Source organism: Anolis carolinensis, unplaced genomic scaffold (assembly GCF_035594765.1).
Source record: "Anolis carolinensis isolate JA03-04 unplaced genomic scaffold, rAnoCar3.1.pri scaffold_20, whole genome shotgun sequence".
NCBI classification, from domain to species: Eukaryota; Metazoa; Chordata; class Lepidosauria; order Squamata; family Dactyloidae; genus Anolis; species Anolis carolinensis.
Window position 1 is genome coordinate 1,422,912 of NW_026943830.1, and position 20,338 is coordinate 1,443,249.

At 40.2% G+C, this 20,338-nt stretch overlaps 1 protein-coding gene across 2 annotated transcripts; it reads right to left on the reverse strand.

Annotated features, from left to right (window-relative positions):
- Window positions 1-1,094: 1,094 nt before the first annotated feature.
- smagp (small cell adhesion glycoprotein) lies at window positions 1,095-18,233 on the reverse strand. Of its 2 annotated transcripts, none has more exons than XM_003216640.3 (4): window positions 17,829-18,233; window positions 8,930-9,024; window positions 4,301-4,378; window positions 1,095-1,958 (listed from the first exon to the last, which is right to left on the reverse strand). In XM_003216640.3, the coding sequence occupies exons 2-4, from the start codon at window positions 8,964-8,966 to the stop codon at window positions 1,783-1,785; spliced, it is 291 nt and encodes a 96-aa protein (XP_003216688.1). In that variant the 5' UTR covers window positions 8,967-9,024; window positions 17,829-18,233; the 3' UTR covers window positions 1,095-1,782. The 2 variants fall into 2 exon arrangements, with proteins under 2 accessions (XP_003216688.1, XP_062822517.1); XM_062966447.1 differs by lacking the exon at window positions 17,829-18,233 and adding an exon at window positions 11,945-12,224.
- Window positions 18,234-20,338: the final 2,105 nt, after the last annotated feature.

The following is a 20,338-nucleotide window of genomic DNA, read 5'->3' on the forward strand; positions in this document are numbered from 1 at the left end:
CTTCTTATACTCAAATCAAGAAGTTTTCCCAGTTTTTTGTGGTAAAATTAGGCCCTGATCAAGTCAGCTTATACTTGAGTATATACAGTAATTGTGACAACTATTTTTTAAAAATAACCATGGGCTTCCTTACAATATAAGCAATAGACCTGCTTGGTTCTTTGTAGCCCTGAGCATTTTGACTTGGAAGTACACACTGATTTCATTTTACTTCCCTGTTGAAACAATTAAGTTGAATATTGAATTACTAGTTTCCCCAAAATGGCATTCCTAGGTTAAATGCTTTTCTCCCTTTTTGTAAAATGCCTAAGTTCATCCCAAGATATGATGCCAATGGATGCTTTTCTGTAATAAACCATTGTAACAATTGAATTTTAAATAAAACTGGTAAAATATACAATTGTGGAAGCAGAAAACGGAAAGAGCCTAGCCAGAATTATGTGAATTTCCTGACCACTAATAACACTGAACAACATACATTTTGGTGCCTCAAATATTAGGCCTGCTTATGGCCTGCTGAATCCAAAAAATGGCACCAGTTTCTCCTGATCAGTCTAGGTTTTTAGATACAGAACATGTGCCATATACCAGTCACCATCTGCTCACCCATAGAAAATCATGATAACCATGAAACTAGAGCTGATAGGATCTATCTAATGCAATGTTTTGAATTAGCTCTCCAAATAACCCCAGGAACAGGCCTAAAAACCAAGACACCAAGGTTTTTTTTGTTGATATGGAGCAAGAAAAGAGAAATGCTCCTTCTGAGGCCAGGATTATGGCATACTAGTTATGTATTAACACAAGGAAAGGAAAAATCTTCAAAAACTTTGTATGAATAAGGTGGGAACAAAAATAAGCAAAGTGGTGTTTCAGTTACCTATTTTCAATTCATAGTGTACAGGTTTTGGGGCATGACAGTATTTGAAGGAGTTTGATAGGTGTCTGGAGCTACATGAACTGTAGTTGTTCATCAGAAACTCAAAAATTAGCTGCACATAAATTGTGTCTCTTGCTGTAGTATAATGCAGGAAGTAGCCATTAATGAAAAGTGGAGAAACCACTAATAAAAGATGGCACAGGAGGATGCAGACTAAAACAAGAAACCTGTTTATTCCAGTCCTGGGATGACTATAGAATTCAACACATGGAACAGATTGACCAAGAGGACAGTTTCAAATGACACTAAATGTGTATTTCAGTTTCATGCGTGAGTATTTAATACTGCTGGATGTAAAACTTCAGAGAAGCCTACTGTTCATAGGCCATGAATTCTGGGAAAAGACAAACTACATTTTTGTTACAGGTGCTGGAAATAGCTTGTCATTCAGCCTGACCTTCCCTCTTATATTCTCATACCCATATGACAGTTCTACTGCAAGAAGTATCATTATTCTGATTAATATGTCTAACCCCAAATAAACAAACTGGTGGGTGGTTAAGGCTAAATCAAGCATGGGGGGCATGTGGCCTTCCATACATGTTGGGCTGTGTCTCACAACAACTCTAGTCAGCATAGGCCAATGGTGATGGATGAAGGGAACTGTAATCCAACCATACTGGAAAGCCACATCTTTCCCATCTCTATCATCTATGATATTTACATAGTAATCTAACCTTTGCACATTTCAGGGTACATCATAATCTATAACTCCCATTTCACTGCCTGGTTAAGTTTGAACTCCTAACTCAGGTTAAGATGTGATATAAAACAACATGAAATAAATAAGCTCTTTACTTAAGATCCTAGTGTCCAAAATGTGCTGGCAGCCTGGCATCCTTTTATATAAAATATTCTTCCTTTTCGCCTTTACAAGACAGGTCTTCCATTTGGACAGAGCCCTCTGGATCTGCTTCAGGGCGCTCATAGGTGTGGTAACTGCCTTTGTTCTTGTACAGGTAGATGACGATTAGCACAACAACCGAACAGAGAGTGATGAAAACCACAGCAATGACAGCTTTAAAAAAAAAAAGGGGGGGGGGATGAAACTTCAGCCTACACAGATTTGAAAGAGATGTAACATGCCAGTCATACTTATTTTCTCTTTGCTGCAACTCCCCTTCCCCACATCATTTGCATTTCAACATAACACTATGTCTTCAGTAGTGTCACTAGCCCTTTAACCCAAATCACTGGCCATTAAACAGAGTTTGAGACATGGTTTGAAAACTATTGGGTCCCCTTACTGGATGTCAGGAGTGATTAATACTAAGGTCAAGATGTGGATCAACTGACTGTCCTGGATGGGAGACCATTGTCAGAAATATTAAAAATTAACTAGGTATTTTTAATTTTAAAAAAGTGAGTCAAGCACTGAAAGGGTTAAATAGGCTAGTGTTGCTCTGAGTGAGTAGGACAAAGCCTGTTGGAGTTAGTGGGCCAAAGCTAGTGTTGTCCTGAGGAGTATGAGAAACCCCTCAGTGTTAGCCTCAGAGCAAGAGAGGTCTCATTGTGAGGTAGGCCTCAGTATGAGGTAGGCCTCAGTATGAGGTAGGCTCTGTGTGAGGCCTGGTGTCTGAAGCTCGAGTGTGAAGGGTGTGTAAAGCTACTGTGTGTGAAGCTTCAGTTTGAAGGCCTTGTGTATAAAGCTACTGTGTGAAGCTCCTGTGTAAGTTCAGTGTGAGAGGAGCCTCTGTGAAAGCGAAGCTGTTTATCTGCATGAGAAAAGCCTAGCATGGAAGCAAAGAAGGAAGTATAAAGAACTTTATTTGCGTTATGGAAACCTTAATGTTGTAAATAGTGCAACCATATTATTTTGCTATAAATAAAAGCCTCCAAAGGAAGAGATAGCATTGGTCTGTGTGTTTTTTGTTCATTTTATCACTTTTGGCTTCTGGTTCTGGGTCATGCTGCTGCTAATAAGTTACTCTGCTATACATTTATGAGGAGGGTCTTTTGTTAATAAGCCTGCTCGCCCAACAATTGTAACATATAAAATTATTTTTAATAATAAAATTAGCACTGATATAAGCATAATGCTACTAAAAAAAGGAGGAATGGGGTATTTCTGTGTGTCACACCAGCATTGGTACCAAATGTGCCCCTTAATGATTCACAATAAAGGACATTTCACAATCGTTCTCTCATGTCTCTTGAACAAGCCTTTAATAAAACAGTGGACATCAGAGTTTTGTGAAAGCACACCGTTTCAATTTGGCCTTTCAGTCTGTTTTGTTTATTATAAGGTTTTTTTTGCTATACGGTTTCAAACGGCTTCTCATTATACAGTAGAGTCTCACTTATCCAACATAAACGGGCCGGCAGAACGTTGGATAAGCGAATATGTTGGATAATAAGGAGAGATTAAGAAAAAGCATATTAAACATCAAAATAGGTTATGATTTTGCAAATTAAGCACCAAAACATCATGTTAGACAACAAATTTGACAGAAAAAGTAGTTCATTACACATTAATGCTATGAAGTAATTACTGTATTTACGAATTTAGCACCAAAATATCACGATGTATTGAAAACATTGACTACAAAAATGCGTTGGATAATCCAGAACGTTGGATAAGTGAGTGTTGGATAAGTGAGACTCTACTGTACGTGTAAGGCACAATGGGCACTGCTTTTAGTGGAAGGTAGGATAAGAATGTAACCAATAAATACATGTGTGTCTGCCCTATGAAATGATGCTGAGATTGGTACTGTTGACTGTGCCCCCTCACAGTATTAGTGTGCTCTTTAGGTTGTGAAACTAAGGCACCCACATTGCAGATATTTAGGTGAACTGCGCTTGGGGAACATTGTCTAGAGTAAGGCTTCTTAAACCTTTCCACTCCGGACTCCTTTTAGCCCGAGGCATTTTTATAGAATTCTAAGTATATAAAATAGGTATAAAAATCAAATATTTACTCATAATCAGCATTTGCAGGGCTTGATAAACAGGCTAATTTTTTGTTTTTGTTGCCAACAGATTTGTGTAAATGTCTAAAACAGCCACAATCCAAAACCTTTTGTACCATTGCCAATTTTTTTGAGCTACGGAGACCCCATTTGAGGTTGAGACTCACAATTTAAGAAGCAGTGCTCTAGAACATGCTGGTATCCCAATTGTGTAAACCCCATTGATGGAAATTGATCTAAGATCTGTAGGACTAGATGTTCTTCCTCCTAGCAGTGAGTTCTACACCGTCCTGACCTACAGGTATTTCCCAAGGGCTATAATTACAGATGTTAAGACTGAACAAGCTGCTGTTTTCTAAGGTCTATGCCATGGATATCTAGTAAGTGCACTGGGACTGTGTTGGATTGCTTTATCTCTTTATGTCTGTAAGGGTATTGTCATTGGTACCTCCTATGACAGTTACGTTGACGTCCTCTTGTGAAGTCGGCACATTCATTTTCTTCATAAAGGGGCTGGTCGACATTTCTTGTTTATGAATGAGAGAAGAGATAGTGAGTGTCAGGGATATCTGAAATCAGAGTTGTATACAAACAGAGCACTGGAAATGAGCCAGGAAAATTCCCCTTCAAATCTAAGACCAACCACTAAATAAACTGTGCCAGGGTCCTGAGCCAATCATTTTACCCCTCCGCAGGAGTATTATGAAGATAACACTGGGGTAGGGCACCTTTTTGAAATATGTAGAGAAAGGGCGGAATTAAACTTGATAGAAATAGAATTGTCCAAGGAACAGCCCACAACATGTTGTGCATTGTAGACAATTGTATGCTTCAACCCTGAAAATCATGTTTGGGAGGTCTGCAGCAATTGCAACAACACAAACAAATAAACAGAAAGATCCCCCAAGGGGAGGCCGTCCCCTTCATTAAAACAATTACAGCCAAATAGTCTTGACAAAGAAACTGGCATTTGAAGCCAAATTGCTGGTGGAGTCAAAAGGGCCATTGAAGCTGATGAAAGATTTGCTCAATTAAAGACTACAACATTTGGCTCGGGTGATCAAGGATGAGAACAGGTCTAACAGTATCGTTCCACAGCGTTCTCAAGGCTTAGGTAATCAGGCCGGCTCAGTGAATATCTCATTATGAACAAGAGATGAGCTGCCAGCAGGAGCAAATGTTCTGCCAGCAGCTCATTTCTAAAGATTTCCAAAACTTGCCAGCATTCAGACACTATCCCTTTGGGGCTAAACACTTTGCAAGAATATCTGACATCAAGGGATAGATTATGCACTTAAGAATTTTAGGACCAGACTGGGGGTTTTCAATACTCTGGCCAAATGCCTTTCTTTCCCAGACTTGGGTCAGTTCCCTGAAACCTGGACGCATACCCATCCCTCTTCTCTTTCCTTTCTTTTCTTAATGAAAAGTCCTTTGGAGCAGCAGGATCTGACTGGAGATTAGCAAGTGTTCATTTATGCCCTGACCACCCTATCAGGAGGAGCCGCGATGGCACAACGGGTTAAAACCTTGTGCTGGCTGGACTGCTGACCTGAAGGTTAGGTTGCTGACGTGAAAGTTGCTGGTTCGAATCTGCGAGACGGTGTGAGCTCCCATCTGTCAGCTGTAGCTTGCGGGGACATGAGAGAAGCCTCCCAGCAGGATGGTAACACATCTGGGCGTTTCCTGGGCAACGTCTCTGTAGACGGCCAATTCTCTCACACCAGAAACAACTTGCAGTATGTTCTCAAGTTGCTTCTGACACGATGAAAAAAAAAACCTATCAGAAAGCTCCAGGACCAACAATAACAATAATGTATATACCAGCAATCTAAAGATTTGACTAGTCAACCAAAATCCCTGTGTGACTTTCTAGTTCTACTCCAAATTGGCTTCCTAATGTCTTTTGTTCTCCTTCTGCTTTTAGGTCTTGCTTTGAATCAGTTTCTGATCTTGCTGTGTATTCCTGCTTCCATACTTTACACACAACTCCTATTGTTCTTAAGCCTTTTGGTGAGGTTTATTTCCAGTAAGTAGACCCATCTTTCATCACAGAACCTACACTTCTTGCCAATATTAAATTGCCCCTGAAATGTTAGAATGAATGTGATGATATTATCAGTGACTAGTGAGGAGAGGGAACAGTGTGAAAAGCAATATATTTTTAATTTCAAAAGATGTATATTATTTGTTTATTTAATTAAAACATTTATATTCCGCCCTTCTCACCCCAAAGGAGACTTAGGGCGGAGCACAACATATATATGGGCAAACATTCAATGCCAGGACATAAAATAAACCATAAATATACATAAACACTAAAAACAGTTATCTGCACATTAAAACCATTATTTAAAACCATAACAAGTCAACTGTTGTAACTGTAACTGTATCGAGTCAGCAGGGTGACATTTCCTATTGCTGTCATTATTGCCCTACCCCAAAGGCTTGGTCCCACAGCCAGGTCTTTACCATCTTTCTGAAGGACAGGAGGGAGGGGGCTGATTTAATCTTGCCAGGGAAGGAATTCCATAGCCGAGGGTCAATTACTGAGAAGGCCCTGTCTCTCGTCCCTGCCAGTCATGCCTGTGACAGTGGCAGGACTGACAGCAGAGCCGTCCCAGAAGATCTTAATTTCCGTGGTGGTTGACAGAGGGAGATGCTTTTGGACAGGTAAACTGGACTGGGGCCGTTTAGGGCTTTATAGGCCAAAGCCAGCATTTGAATTGTGCTTGGCCTCATGTTTTGCTGTGTGTTTAAACCACACAGAAAAACATAGAAGAACACAATCTTTGGAAGCAAGTGGCAGAATTTAGTGGGGAAGGAGTTGCAAAGCTCATTCATCACTATGGTAAGTGCCTAGATTTGAATGGCGACTACGTGAGATGTGGTATTTGGGTGTGGCTTTCAACTGCATATGGTAAATGTTTTTTTTTCTCCTATACTTTGTTCATTTTTAATTCCAAAACGTAATCTACTTTCTGGATAGCCCTCATATAAACACTTCTTTTTCTCAGCTGGCTTGGCCTATACCTGCAGGAGGAGCCTAAACATGCTAAAAGCATCAGGCCCCTTTGGATCTTGGAAACCAAGCAGAGTCAGCTTGGGTTAGGACTTAGATAGGAGCCCCCGATGGCGTAGTGGACTAAAGCCTCGTGATTTGAAGGTTGGGTTGCTGACCTGAAAGCTACCAGGTTTGAATCCCACCCGGGGAGAGTGCGGATGAGCTCCCTCTATCAGCTCCAGCTCCATGCAGGACATGAGAGAAGCCTCCCACAAGGATGGTAAAAACATCAAAACATCCGGGCGTCCCCTGGGCAACGTCCTTGCAGACGGCCAATTCTCTCACTCCAGAAGCGACTCAAGTTGCTCCTGACACGAAAAAAAAGGACTTAGATGGGAGACTACCAAGAAACACAAGGTGCCTTAGGTACATTTCATAGGAAGAAACTGCTCAAACCACCTCGGATTATTCCTTGCTTAAGAAAACCTTTAAAATTAATGGGGTCAATAAAAGACAACAGGTGACTGGAAGACATACATAGATGCAGAATGAGGGTGGAGTTCTGAATGAACTGCTTCTGAAAGCTGCTCTGAGTAAAATGAGGATAGAACAGTGGTTTTCAGGTGTTTTGGATTACAACTCCCAGAAATCTCAGCCAGTTTATTAGCTGATAGGATTTCTGGGAGTTGAAGGCCAAAACATCTGGGGACCCACAAGTTGAGAACTACTGGAATGGAACATGTTTAGGGAAACCCTTAGCACCCATCAGCTAACTAAGCATATCTGACAACAGTAAATTTCCCACAGTGTCCAGAAATGGTGCTATACCACGGATAAACTAGACACTGAAAATGATGGTTTGAAGATCCAGTTGTGGAAGGTGAGGCTAATGTCAGAGAGAGAAAGAGTGCTGGAACATGGCAACTCCCAAGCGAGACTTACATCAATGACATCTCATTGCTGTAAGTCTTGCTTTTATTTACAGGGAACTTATAACAAAGGAGGAATATCTATCATGTGCAAAAAACAAAAACAAAAAAACACCAATATCCCATACCTGTGATGTTAAATTCACCATATTGTTGTAGCTTGGATTTCTATCACCAACTTCTACCCCATGCAAAGTAGGTCAAATCTTTGCCCCGATCTACCTTGGAAGAAGCTAAATAGGCAAAAGAAAGAGCCTTCTAGAGACAGAAGTCCCACTTACGCTGCCATATAATGCAATCTGAAACTGCATTATATGATCAGTGTAGGCATATGATGTCCTTGGTTGTAGAGAAATTGTAGTATATTAGTCCACACCGACCACACTGCATTATATTGCAGTGTAGATGGGGCCACAGTCTAAATATTACTGTGTCGTCTCGATTCATTTTCAGCACTGGCCCAAAATACTATGCTGGCTGCACTGTGGCAGTGCTACAAAGAGACTGGAAACTATGCGTTGTCGAAGTCTTTCATGACCGGAATCACTGGGTTGCTGTGAGTTTTGTATGGCCATGTTCCAGAAGCATTATCTCCTGACGTTTCATCCACATCTATAGCAGGCATCCTGGGATTCTCCCTGGCAGGAATCAGCCAGGCTTTGAAGCTGCAAGGCCATTCAATGCTAATCAAGGTGGCTAATTACACCATCTCAAACAGACAGGAGTTCTTTCTCCCACCCTAGACATTATTCCACAGATATATATACCCCACTTGCCTATTTTTCAACAGACCTCACAACCTCTGAGGATGCCTGCCATAGATGTGGGCAAAACGTCAGGAGATAATGCTTCTGGAACATGGCCATACAGCCCGGAAAACTCACAGCAACCCAGAGTGGAAACTGCACTCTGGCCTTCTTTATGACATTTCTAGGATGCTGGATGATGCAGTTATCAAGCCAACAAACTGCCATGTAGGTCTCTGGTGAAATCCGCTATATTTCCCAGCCATGGATATGTCCAGTGGAAGTGTAGGCTGGGAGCTGTGTTTAGAAAAGGCATGCCTTTCACATCTTCTGCTTGAAATTCTTTCCATCCACCCCAAGGATCAATTTCATGCATTCAAAAGCCATTCCCTGCTCACCTATGGGTGGTGGTGGTGGTGTTGGAACAGCTGCCATGGCATCACCTCTTCCTCCGCAACTTCTTTGTCTTGTAAAACGTCAAGCACTTTCAGAACTAGGGGGAATTTTTTTTAAAAAATTAGATCTTTCTTAATAACACTATTAAAAGAAAACTATCAGTTTCCTCTGTGTACTGCTGACTTTTGGGAGTTCACGGTTAGCTTTTTTTGTATTGAGTATATCAAAATCAAACAGGAGCCCTGGTGGCGCAATGGGTTAAACCTTTGTGCCGGCAGGACTGCTGACCTAAAGGTCGGTAGTCGAATCCGGGGGAGCGGGGTGAGCGCCTGTCTGTCAGTTCCAACTCCCCATGCGGGGACATGAGAAAAGCCTCCCATAGGATGCATCCCCTGGGCAACGTCCTTGCAGACGGTCAATTCTCTCACACCAGAAGTGACTTGCAGTTTCTCAAGTCGCTCCTGACACACACACACAAAAATCAAAATCAAACTAATAAATGATTAACAGAGCTTGACATCCTCAACCTACTGCAGGTGCAATCCCATGAAACTGGGATTATTTAGTTTTCGGTAAACATTCATTTATATTATTGTATAGCTGTATATACTGTTTCTCATTCATTTTTAATTGTTGTTCCAGTGGAATTTTCAAACAAACTAAAAACACAAAAATACAAAACAAACTGCAGGTAAAAGCATAATCAACAGGAAGTTTAAATTCTATACATTATCAATATGGCTTTTAAACACCCAAGTCAGAGCTGCCCACATCGTTTATCATGACTGATTATGGGAAGAATAAAAAAATCGTGATGCCATGACCTCACTGGTTGCCAACATTCTGATCATGACCTATAAATACAACTGGAAGGAGTGCAATTCCCTATATAGTCAGACCTCCACCTTCTCTGGGGTTAGTGGCACAGGACTTCCATTAAAGTGAGAAGCTATGAAGAAAGAATGTACCAGTATTTTAACTGAGGCCTCATCTATACTGCCATATAAAATTCCAATTATCTGCTTTGAACTGGGTTATATGGCAGTGTGAGGGGAAATCATAGAGAGGAGGGAGCACACTTGTTTTCCACTTCTCTTGAGACCAGGACGCAGCACAATAACTTCAAACTACAGGAAAGGAGATTCCACCTCAACATTAGGAAAAATTTTCTAATGTGAGAACTGTTCAGCAGTGGAACTCTCTGCCCTGGGGTGTGGTGGAGGCTCCTTCTTTGGAGGCTTTTAAGAAGAGGCTGGATGGCCATCTGTCGGGGTGCTTTGAATGGGATTTTCCTGCTTCTTGGCAGAATGGGATTGGACTGGATGGCCCATGAGGTCTCTTCCAAGTCAATGATTCTATGAATAATGTGGATAATCTGCTTTGATAATCTGGGTTATATAGAAGTGTAGAAGGGGCGTAAGACAGTATGAAGGACATGACCATGAATTGAATTGATTTCAGTCAAAAGATGGAGACAAAACTAGGTAAAGAGAAAACTGTTGACCACCAAAATTAACATATAGCAAAAAGGCACTACCAACATCTACAATTTAATTTTTTTATCGTGTCAGAAGCAAATTGAGAACATACTGCAAGTCGCTTCTGGTGTGAAAGAATCGGCTGTCTTCAAAGATGTTACCCAGGGGATGCCCAGATGGGTTACCATCCTGCTGGAAGGCTTCTCTTATGTCCCCGCAAGTACCAAGAGGTGCATCTGAGCACAGCAACATGATCATGCAACATGGAATTGACCACAGAATCAGACTGGAGGACACAGAGATTCCTAAAAACATTTTAATCACATCCGTGAATAATGAAATCTCCACGTCAAAGCCGCAAATGTGGAGGGATACGTAAACTTTGAAGACAGAAGAGCTGTGAGTGGGAGACGAATGAACGGATTGCAGGGACTGAATTTGCCACATTTTAAAAAATATTTCTTTAGTTTACATGACATACATTAACAGTATATAGACATTTCACAACATATATACACAAATATGTTTAACTGACTGACAAATATATTGTTTCAATGTATTAACAAAATATTTAAGAGGAAAAAATAAATGGTGACTTTCCACTTTCTTACTAGGAGGGTATTTGCTTTCTCATTATTATCTCTTGATTTATTACCTCTCCAACTTGGTAAAATAATTTTGCAGTGTTTTCTTTCTTTGACTGTCGGCGATATGTTATCTCTATTCTCATTTAGAAATTTAATTAAAGATTATCTCTTTTATGAAAATACTGATTGTTTCAACCCTCCATAACATAAGCCGCTTCTACACTGCCATATAAAACCGAGCTTCTCTGGACTCATATAATCCCATTCAAAGCAGATAATGTGGATTATCTACTTTGATAATCTAAATTATGGTATACGGCAGTGTAGAAGGGGCCTAAATTGCGACTCGGGTCCTGTCTTCAGAGTGGCTTGCATACATACATGCAAATACAGCTGTTTTAATAAAATAAAATAAAAAACATCCCGAAACCAGGTCCCAAGTATTTTGTATAAGAGATACTCAACCTGAAAAAAAAAATCCTAATGAGGGAAAGGAGACCAGGGAGGGAAGTAGGAAAATATAGGAAATAGTACGAAATAAATAAATCAATAAAGTCTCGAGCCATGGGAAAAGATGGGAAATACAATTATTATTATTATTATTATTATTATTATTATACACAAAGACACAGTATGACACAGCAAATGAGATCTATATGCTGGATTTTGTATCACAAAATCACAAGTTGAACACTTCCCAAGCATTTAGGACTGTGTGATGTATTTTTGGATGACCCCAGTAAGGTGGCCTTTTGCAGTTTGTTGTTGTTGTTGTTGTTGTTACTATTATTATTATTATTATTATTAAGCCTAACTCCCCTGGTAAATAGGCTTCTGTAGTGTCTTTGATTTAGTGGCAGTTCAAGAAAGTATGGAGCCTGGGAGGAGAAGATCACAGAGCCATGTGAAGCAGCAGGGAATATGGATGGACCCTCTGCCCCATCCTCCTCACCTGGATATCTTCTTCTTCCAGAGCCTCAAATTCAATGATAGTTGTGGGGAAAACAGCAACCAAACGCAAAAGAAGATCTAAGCTTGCCTGGCCATGTGCTCAGCGAGGATCTTTAGGGGCACTGCAAGCAGGCCACACCTTCCAAGATGGGAGATGGAGGCTGGATTTACACTGCCATGTAATCTAGTTTCTGATTCCAGATTATCTAGATTATGAGTCCACACTGCCCTATGATCCAATTCAAAGCAGATAATCTGGATTCAGAAACATAGGCCCCATCTACACTGCCATGATAATGCAGGCTGAACTGATTTAGTAAAGGTAAAGGTTTTCTCCTGATGTTAAGTCTAGTTGTGTCCAACACTGGGGGTTGGTGCTCATTTCTATTTCTAAGCTGAATAGCCGGCGTTGTCCGTAGACGCCTCCAAGGCTATGTGGCCGGCATGAATTCATGAAGCACCGCTACTGGTTTATACGGCATATAATCCAGTTCAATGCAGTTCTACCTGCATTATATGGCAGTGTAGGTGGGATCTGAATTATATGGCAGTGTAGATAGGGCTGGAATAGCCAAGCAACTATTTGAATGAGGGAGGACAGTTTGTTGAATGCATTTAAGGCTTGATCTACATTTGCCAAGGGCACCCAAATGAACTTCAAAGTAAGAAGTTCATTGCAGGACCCCAGGCGACAATCCATGGGCCCTTCCACACAGCCCTACCCTGTTTCCCTGAAAATAAGACATCCCCAGAAAATAAGACCTAGTAGAGGTTTTGCTGAATTGTTAAATATAAGGCCTCCCCCGAAAGTAAGACCTAGTAAAGTTTTGTTTAGGAGCATGCAGGATTGGTAAATGTACATACCATAGATTGTTGTACGTGGAAATAAAGATAGTAACAAGAAATAATAATAATATAATAATAATTTTATTCTTGTATCCCACCTCCATCTCCCAGAAGGGACTCAGGGCAGCTTACACACCAACAACATAAATTTACATACGAACAGAAATTTAAAACAGTAATTTAAAAACAGTATAGCAATAAAATATAATATAGAAATTCTTGAAAGGATTCACAGTTTGGTTATGCTGGTTTGTGATGAAAACTACTGTACAGTAGATAATAAATTTTCATTTTTAAAAAATTCAACCATAAATGTGAATTCTTCTTTGTGGAAAAATAAGACATCCCCTGAAAATAAGACCTAGCACATCTTTGGGAGCAAAAATTAATATAAGACACTGTCTTATTTTTGGGGAAACAGGGTATATCCCAGAATATCAGTGCAGGAAATCCCACAATATCTGCTTTGAAATGGGTTATCTAAGTCCAGACTACAGTACCATATATTCCAGTTGCGGGATTTCCTGCCTTAATATTCTGGGATATAGGGCTGTGTGGAAGGTCCCCATGACAGCTCACAACAGGACATCCAGAGAACTTCATTAGAATATATAGTAACATGCTGTTGTTTGCTTTTGAGTTGTTTCCGACCCAAGACAATCCCATTGCTGGGTTTTCTTGGCAAGGTTTGTTCAAAAGGGGTTTGCCATAACCTTCCTTTGAGGCTGAGAGAATGGGACTAGTTTAAGGGCATACAGCCATATAACCCTGAATACCAAGGCAGATAATCCACAATATCTGCGTTGAACTAAATTATCTGCCATATAATCCAGTTCAATGTGGATTTTATACAGCTGTGTGGAAGGGACCTAAGGTTGGCAAGTGGGTTTGAACCCTTGAATTTGAATCCTTAGAATCCTAGAATTGGGAAAGACCTCATTGGCCATCCAGTCCAACCTCCTGCCAAGAAGCAGGAAAATCACATTCAATGCACCCCCGGCAGATGGCCATCCAGCCTCTGTTTAAAAGCCTCGAAAAAAGGAGCCTTCACCACGCTCAGGGGCAGAGAGTTCCACTGCTGAACAGTTCTCACAGTTAGGAAGTTCTTCCTAATGTTCAGATGGAATCCTTTCCTGTAATTTGAAGCCACATCTCCAAGGACTATATCGTCAAGGCTATATCTTGGCTTCAGAGATACAGTCCCATGCTCAAAAAGTACAAAGTTGTATTCCAGAATATAGTATGCTCTACTATACTTATGGAACAACTACTGTGGAAAAGGGAACATCATATTTTAATATAGGTTGACACTTGTAACCTAAAGTGTTTTGGATTTTGGAATACCTGCATTTGCAAATAAATACATAATGAAGTATCTTGGAGATGGGAGTCCAAGTATAAATGCAAAATTCATTTATGTTTCATACACACCTTATACACACATCCTGAAGGTCATTTTGTACACAATATTTTAATGATTATTTGCATGAAACAAAGTTTCCCAACTCAAAGCAACACAATAGAAATATTATCGTAATCCGACTAACCTATTCAAACAGTTTCTTCATCATGCATTACAATTTATTTATTTATTTATTTACTACATTTATATCCCGCCCTTCTCACCCCAAAGGGGACTCAGAGCACCCTACAAATAATATTTACATACAGTGTATTATATCACTAGCACAGCACAACACTAGCACTATATACCAGCATATTGCACCACATCACTATACTGTAATATTACCAGTAATATTACATGTAATAAATATAATAATAATAATAATAATAATAATAATAATAATAATAAACAATCTCTATGTTTTACTCAATCTTCAAAACCCGCAAGCATTTTTACATTTCTTTTTTTCTTTATAAATGATATAAATATTTCCCATTCTTTTAGAAAGTCATCAGTTAATTTTTGCTTTATCTAAGAAGATTACTTATCAATCTGTGCCAGTTCCAGAACTTTTGTAATCCAATTTTCTATTCAGGGTAGTTCTATAGATTTTCATTTTGGTGCACTGAGTTTACATTTGTTGTTGTTTTATTTTATGGCTACAACATCCAGCCTGATTTTTGAATTACTGTAGGTATGTGTTTTGCATCTCTCCCCCCTCCCACCCATCCCTTTCCACTCTAATATCCACCTCAAAGAGGAATTCTGAAGAACTCAAAGCCTTGTATACTGCTTTGATTGGTTCTAATTAAGGTCCCAGCCGACTGCAGATCTACTGTTGTCTTTTATGTACCTCAAGGGCATAGTCCCTGCATTGTTGTTGTTGTTGTTGTTACAAGTTGAGTCTCACTCATCTAAAATACTTGGGACCAAAATGCTTTGGTTTTATTTTCAGATTTCAAAATATCTGTATTTGCACATATGTACACAATAAGATGCCTCAGAGATGAGACCCAAGGCTAAAAATGAAATTAATTTATATTTCATATATACCTTATGCACATTGACTAAGGATAGTTTGAGACAACATGTTAATAACTTTGTGCATGAAAAAAGGTTGTGTAAATTCAACTGTCAGAAAGCAAAGGTGTCACTATCTCAGCTATCCATGTTGACGATTCTGGAATACAGTATTTTCGATTTTGGATAGGAGATTTGTTATTGTTGTTGCTGCCCCACAATGGCAACGGGACAGAAAGTGGGAAACTCACAACCGATACTGGAGCACCCCCAGTCCTCACAGTGTGAATTATGCTGCTTACATAGAAAGGACAGGGAGCCCAGGGAGGTTTCCAATAGTTTGCAAAATGCCAGCATCTTCTGTCCTTTTTGGCATCCAAAAAGGAGTATTAGGGTTGTTTTCATAGTTCCCCACTTTTAATTGCAATCTAAGGTCCCTTCTACATCTCCTCTAAATCCCAGGATCTGGTCCCAGGTTATTTTCTTATCCCAGATTATCTGGCAGTGTAGACTCATATAATCCAGTTCAAAGCAGATAATCTGGGATCAGTACCTGGGATACAGGACAGTGTAGAAGGGGCCTTGAACTAGATTGTATGAGTCTACACTGCCAGATAATCTAATAAAGGTAAAGGTTTTTCTCCGACTCCGGAGGGGTAGTGCTCATTTCCATTTCTAAGCCAAAGGGCCAGCGTTGTCCGTAGACACCTCCCAACAAACAATTCCCCCAGGCAGGAAGTAGCCAGACTTTAAAGCTGCAAGACCATTTAATGCTAGTCAAGGTGGTCAATTGCACCACCTCAAACAAACAAGAAATCTTTCTCCCACCCTGGACTTTCCACAGATATATAAAAACCCTACTTTCCTCATTTCCAACCTCTGAGGATGCCTGCCATAGATGTGGCCAAAACGTCAGGAGAGAATGCTTCTGGAACATGGTCATACAGCCCGGAAAACTCACAGCAACCCAATTTCCTTTTTTCTTTTTCACATTCATCCTCACCTCTACTTTTGGCCTAAATGTCCTTCAAAGCCACCGTCATCACAATGGTTAATGTGTGTGTGGTCAATGCATAACATAGGATACATACTAAAAGAAAGATTAATCTTGTAGAAATGAAGAAAGGAATTAAGCAACTTGTAATTATTTGGAACGTTAAAAGTGAACAGAGAACAGGCTCAATGTGGAAATCAACATTAGAGCCCACAGGTATTAATGAACATTGGAACAGCACTACAGTCTGGCATATTCATCATTTATTTATACACAGCAGGTTATATTTGCTCGCCTGAGTATGACTGAAGTCCTCCTCATTTGGGACAATGATTTATACTGTTTTTCACACTATTCTGAAACATAGCTGTTGGGAGATAAGGGAATATGGCTCAATATGTTTTAACACAGGGTTGAAATCAGAATTAAAGATTTGTCTGGTTTGGTTTTGTAAAATTGTTTGAGATCTGTGTGAGGTAAGAAGAAACAAGTGGACAATGCAATAGCCAAGAAAAGCAAGCAAACTAGAACTACAAAAGGGCTTTCTTGCATGCCACCTCGAGTCAGATGCTCAACCAAAAGGTGCCAAAGTCTTCCAGCAAAATTTCTCTTTTTAAATACAATTGCTAGGCATTGTGCACATTTTAAAACTGAATGTAAGGGTTAAACTACTGATTACACATGTATGACTGTAATGATTGCATGTGGGAGATATCTGCTTGGGAGATGATTTTGGATCAAAATGTAGCAGGGGAGTGTAGTTTAGCGCTTTCCCCACCTGAACCTTTCCTGCTTAGTATGTGCCCCTTCCCCAGATGGGTGAGGAACGATTTTACAAAATGCTGTTGTATATATTTACATGTAGACGTTTGCATGATCAACTCAGTGGTATGAAAGGAGAGTCTGCAATTCCAACAGTGCTAGAGACAATAATCTTGGTCAAGATTGGTGTGTATCTGTGTGGGGTGGTAAAATATCAAGGCTTCGTCCAATTGTTTAGCAATTACAATCACTTGGGATGGGATAATCTTTTATTGGTTCCACCCTGCAGTGATCCTTACCGAAGAACAACAACAACAACAACAACAAAGATTGTTATTCTTTTTCCATTACTATTAATTGAGCAAATGCAGCTTGCATTTTAAGTGTCGGATCTGGAGAAGGTGTGCCAGAGGCCGTTGTTGTTGCTGGTTCACATATATCCCCCTTTTCCCCCAGTCTAAGCAAAAGCCATTCTCTTGTAATTCAGCTTTTTATGTTCTTTACTTATAGGTTCTTAACATATTTTGAAATTACTCATCTCACAAAAAGTACATATGAACATTACCCCCCCCCCCACCCAGAAAACACTCTCCTCCCAATTTAAGTGTCTGGTGGGAGGTATAGCTCACAACATCAGAAGAGTCCCCATTGACACAAATGGAGTACAAGTGTTGCTTGTGAATGAATGATTTGTTGGCAATGTCTACAGAGACCTGGGAGATACTGATTCATTTTTTTACACGGTAAAGTTTTTCACAACTTGTACACTTTGTCCCAGCTATAGGAATGACACACAATACAAACAAACCTCATTAATCCAAACATTAGAAAGTGGTTCCTTCCCCATCTGCTCCTTACCTGATTAAAGTGACACTGGAGCCAAAAATATGTCTCTCCTGTGCCGTCTAGCTGCCCGAGTATCTCTCAGTCTGGGTACCTCTTTCAGCTTCAGTTTCTTCCTGTGGTGCCTGGCTTTCTGGTGACTAGGCTAAGGCGTTCCCCTGCCCGAATCCTGCCTCACCTTTCCAGTTTCACTACCTTGACAATAAACGCCAGCGTCATCCGAACAAACGCTTACACCTCATTAACTCTTTGTAATGCTGCCAGTCAGAAGCAGGCAAGTAGGGAATATAAGAAAAGGCTCACAATGCTTCTGTTTGTGCTCAGGAATTAGTAATAAAGAGCAATTAAGTTCAGGAAGGCTTAGTAAAAGGTAAGGTTTTCCCCTGACTTTAAGTCTAGCCGTGTCCGACTCTGGGGGTTGGTGCTCACCTCCATTTCTAAGCTGAAGAGCCGGCATTGTCCGCAGACACCTCCAAGGTCATGTGGCCGGCATGATTGCATGGAGTGCCGTTACCATCCCGACGGAGCGGTACCTTTTGATCTACTCACATTTGCATGTTTTCAAACTGCTAAGTTGGCAGAAGCTGGGACTAACAATGGGAGCTCCCAACCCCCCGATTCAAACTGCTGACCTTTTGGTCAGCAAGGTCAGTCGTTCATTGGTTTAAGCCGCTGAGCCACTGGGGGCTCCCTCAGGAAGGCTTACTTTAATTTTTAAAGGTGAGTTTACCAAAGTTAGGGAGGAGTTGTTAAAGTAAGCATATGCTGTTTATGTGATCCAACATCTACAAAGAGTTACGTAATTTGCTGCTGTATTTTGCTGAACAAAACTGTGAGCGTACACGCCAGGAAATGAGGGCCAGTTGCTGCCTTTCACATCATTACACACACTAGTGAAACTTACATGAAACCACATACCAGAGATACATGTTGATTCCTACATGGATTTCTTCTGTATGTACAGGAATAGCTCTGTTAACAAATCATCTGACAAAGAAACTCCTTTTAACAGTTACCTTTCTCCCTTCCTTCTCATTCTTTGCATAGTTGGAAGTGTTTTATCAGCATCAGTATTTGCAGGGTGGTGAAGGAGGGCTGGGAAAACATAGACTTTCAGTATCAGGTTGTTGCATTGCACAGCAAACAATACAGTAAAGCTTCATCTGGGGAAGAATGGGGTTCGACTCTAGCCAAGCTGTATGTGCTTTTGTACAGCAGGCAAGGTAAAAAGCAACTATCCTCATAATCTCGTTCTAATCATGTGTGAACAAAGTGGAGAGAAAAGGAAAGAACAATATGCCTGCCTTACCAGTTTCACCCAACATGTTGAACAAGCATAACAGTATATGTGTTGTCGAAGGCTTTCATGGCCGGGATCACAGGGTTGTTGTATGTCTTTCGGGCTGTGTGGCCATGTTCCAGAAGCATTCTCTCCTGACGTTTCGCCCACATCTATGGCAGGCATCCTCAGAGGTTGTGAGGACAGTATATATAACAGTATATGTTTGGTTGCCAAAATGGAAATCATTAGGAAATTGGAGGCTGATGAGACAATAAGTCATTTCTGGATGCATTTTGGAAGAAGCTTTCTAGAAGTCTCTATCAGCTTCAGAATGTTTTATTTACTGTATTTATTTACTGTTCACTTGGCCTTTCAGATACACTGTTAGTTTTAAAGAAAAGCGATGCTGAAACATCTTGAACCACTCTTCTTTTGTGGTGAAGGAAACTATCTGTTTTTCCATGTTATTTCTGCCTCTGTTACCGAAGTTTCTGTTAAACAAATAATGCCCAGGGACACATGTACAGTGTTCCCTCACTTATCGCGGGGGTTAAGTTCCAGGACCACCCGCAATAAGTGAAAATCCGCGAAGTAGAGACACTATACTTATTTTAATATTTATACATTATTTTAGTAGTTATACACCATTTTAAGTCTTTATCAATCAATCATGTGTTGATAAATCACTTCCTTCTCCTCCTGTTACCACTTTGGCTCCTTTTCTCTTCCTTTGGCTTCTCCTTCCTCCCTTCCTTAGGCTGTAAATGGTAATTTTTTAATGATTTATAATATTCTTTTAGAGTTTATTGAACAACCGCGAAACAGCGAATCCGCAAAAAGTGAACCGCGAAGTAGTGAGGGAACACTGTACTTGGTTGACTGAGGCATATATGCTCAAGTTTTATAATGCAAAGTGTATCTGTTCAATGTAAGAAAATACAAAGCAGAAACCTTTGTTTTCCAGAGTGGTTGGAAAAATTTCATGTGTGAGCCCAAATTTTCCACAATGCATTTATTTTAGATGTTTGGCCTATAGATAAGGTGATAAGAAGGACTTATATAAACAATTCCAATTCCCTGATATTATCCTTCATTCTGTGTACAAAGTTAGAAATGTCAGAACATCAAAAGATTCCTAATGGAATTCAGAATCTGTTTCACACAGTGGCTACCAAAAGCTCATCAGTATGCCACGACTGCAACTGCATCCTGGTTGTGGCCCATCTTTCCTGACATAGAATCC

What these genes read in the sequence shown, in the direction of transcription:
- smagp (XM_003216640.3), bottom strand. Translation starts at nt 8,966, where the DNA reads ATGGCAGCTGTTCCAACACCACCACCACCACCCATAG. An exon ending in ACCACCACCACCACCCATAG is followed by an intron (nt 4,379 to 8,929) that starts GTGAGCAGGGAA and finishes TTCATAAACAAG; the next exon opens with AAATGTCGACCAGCCCCTTT. An exon ending in CAACGTAACTGTCATAGGAG is followed by an intron (nt 1,959 to 4,300) that starts GTACCAATGACA and finishes TTTTTTTTAAAG; the next exon opens with CTGTCATTGCTGTGGTTTTC.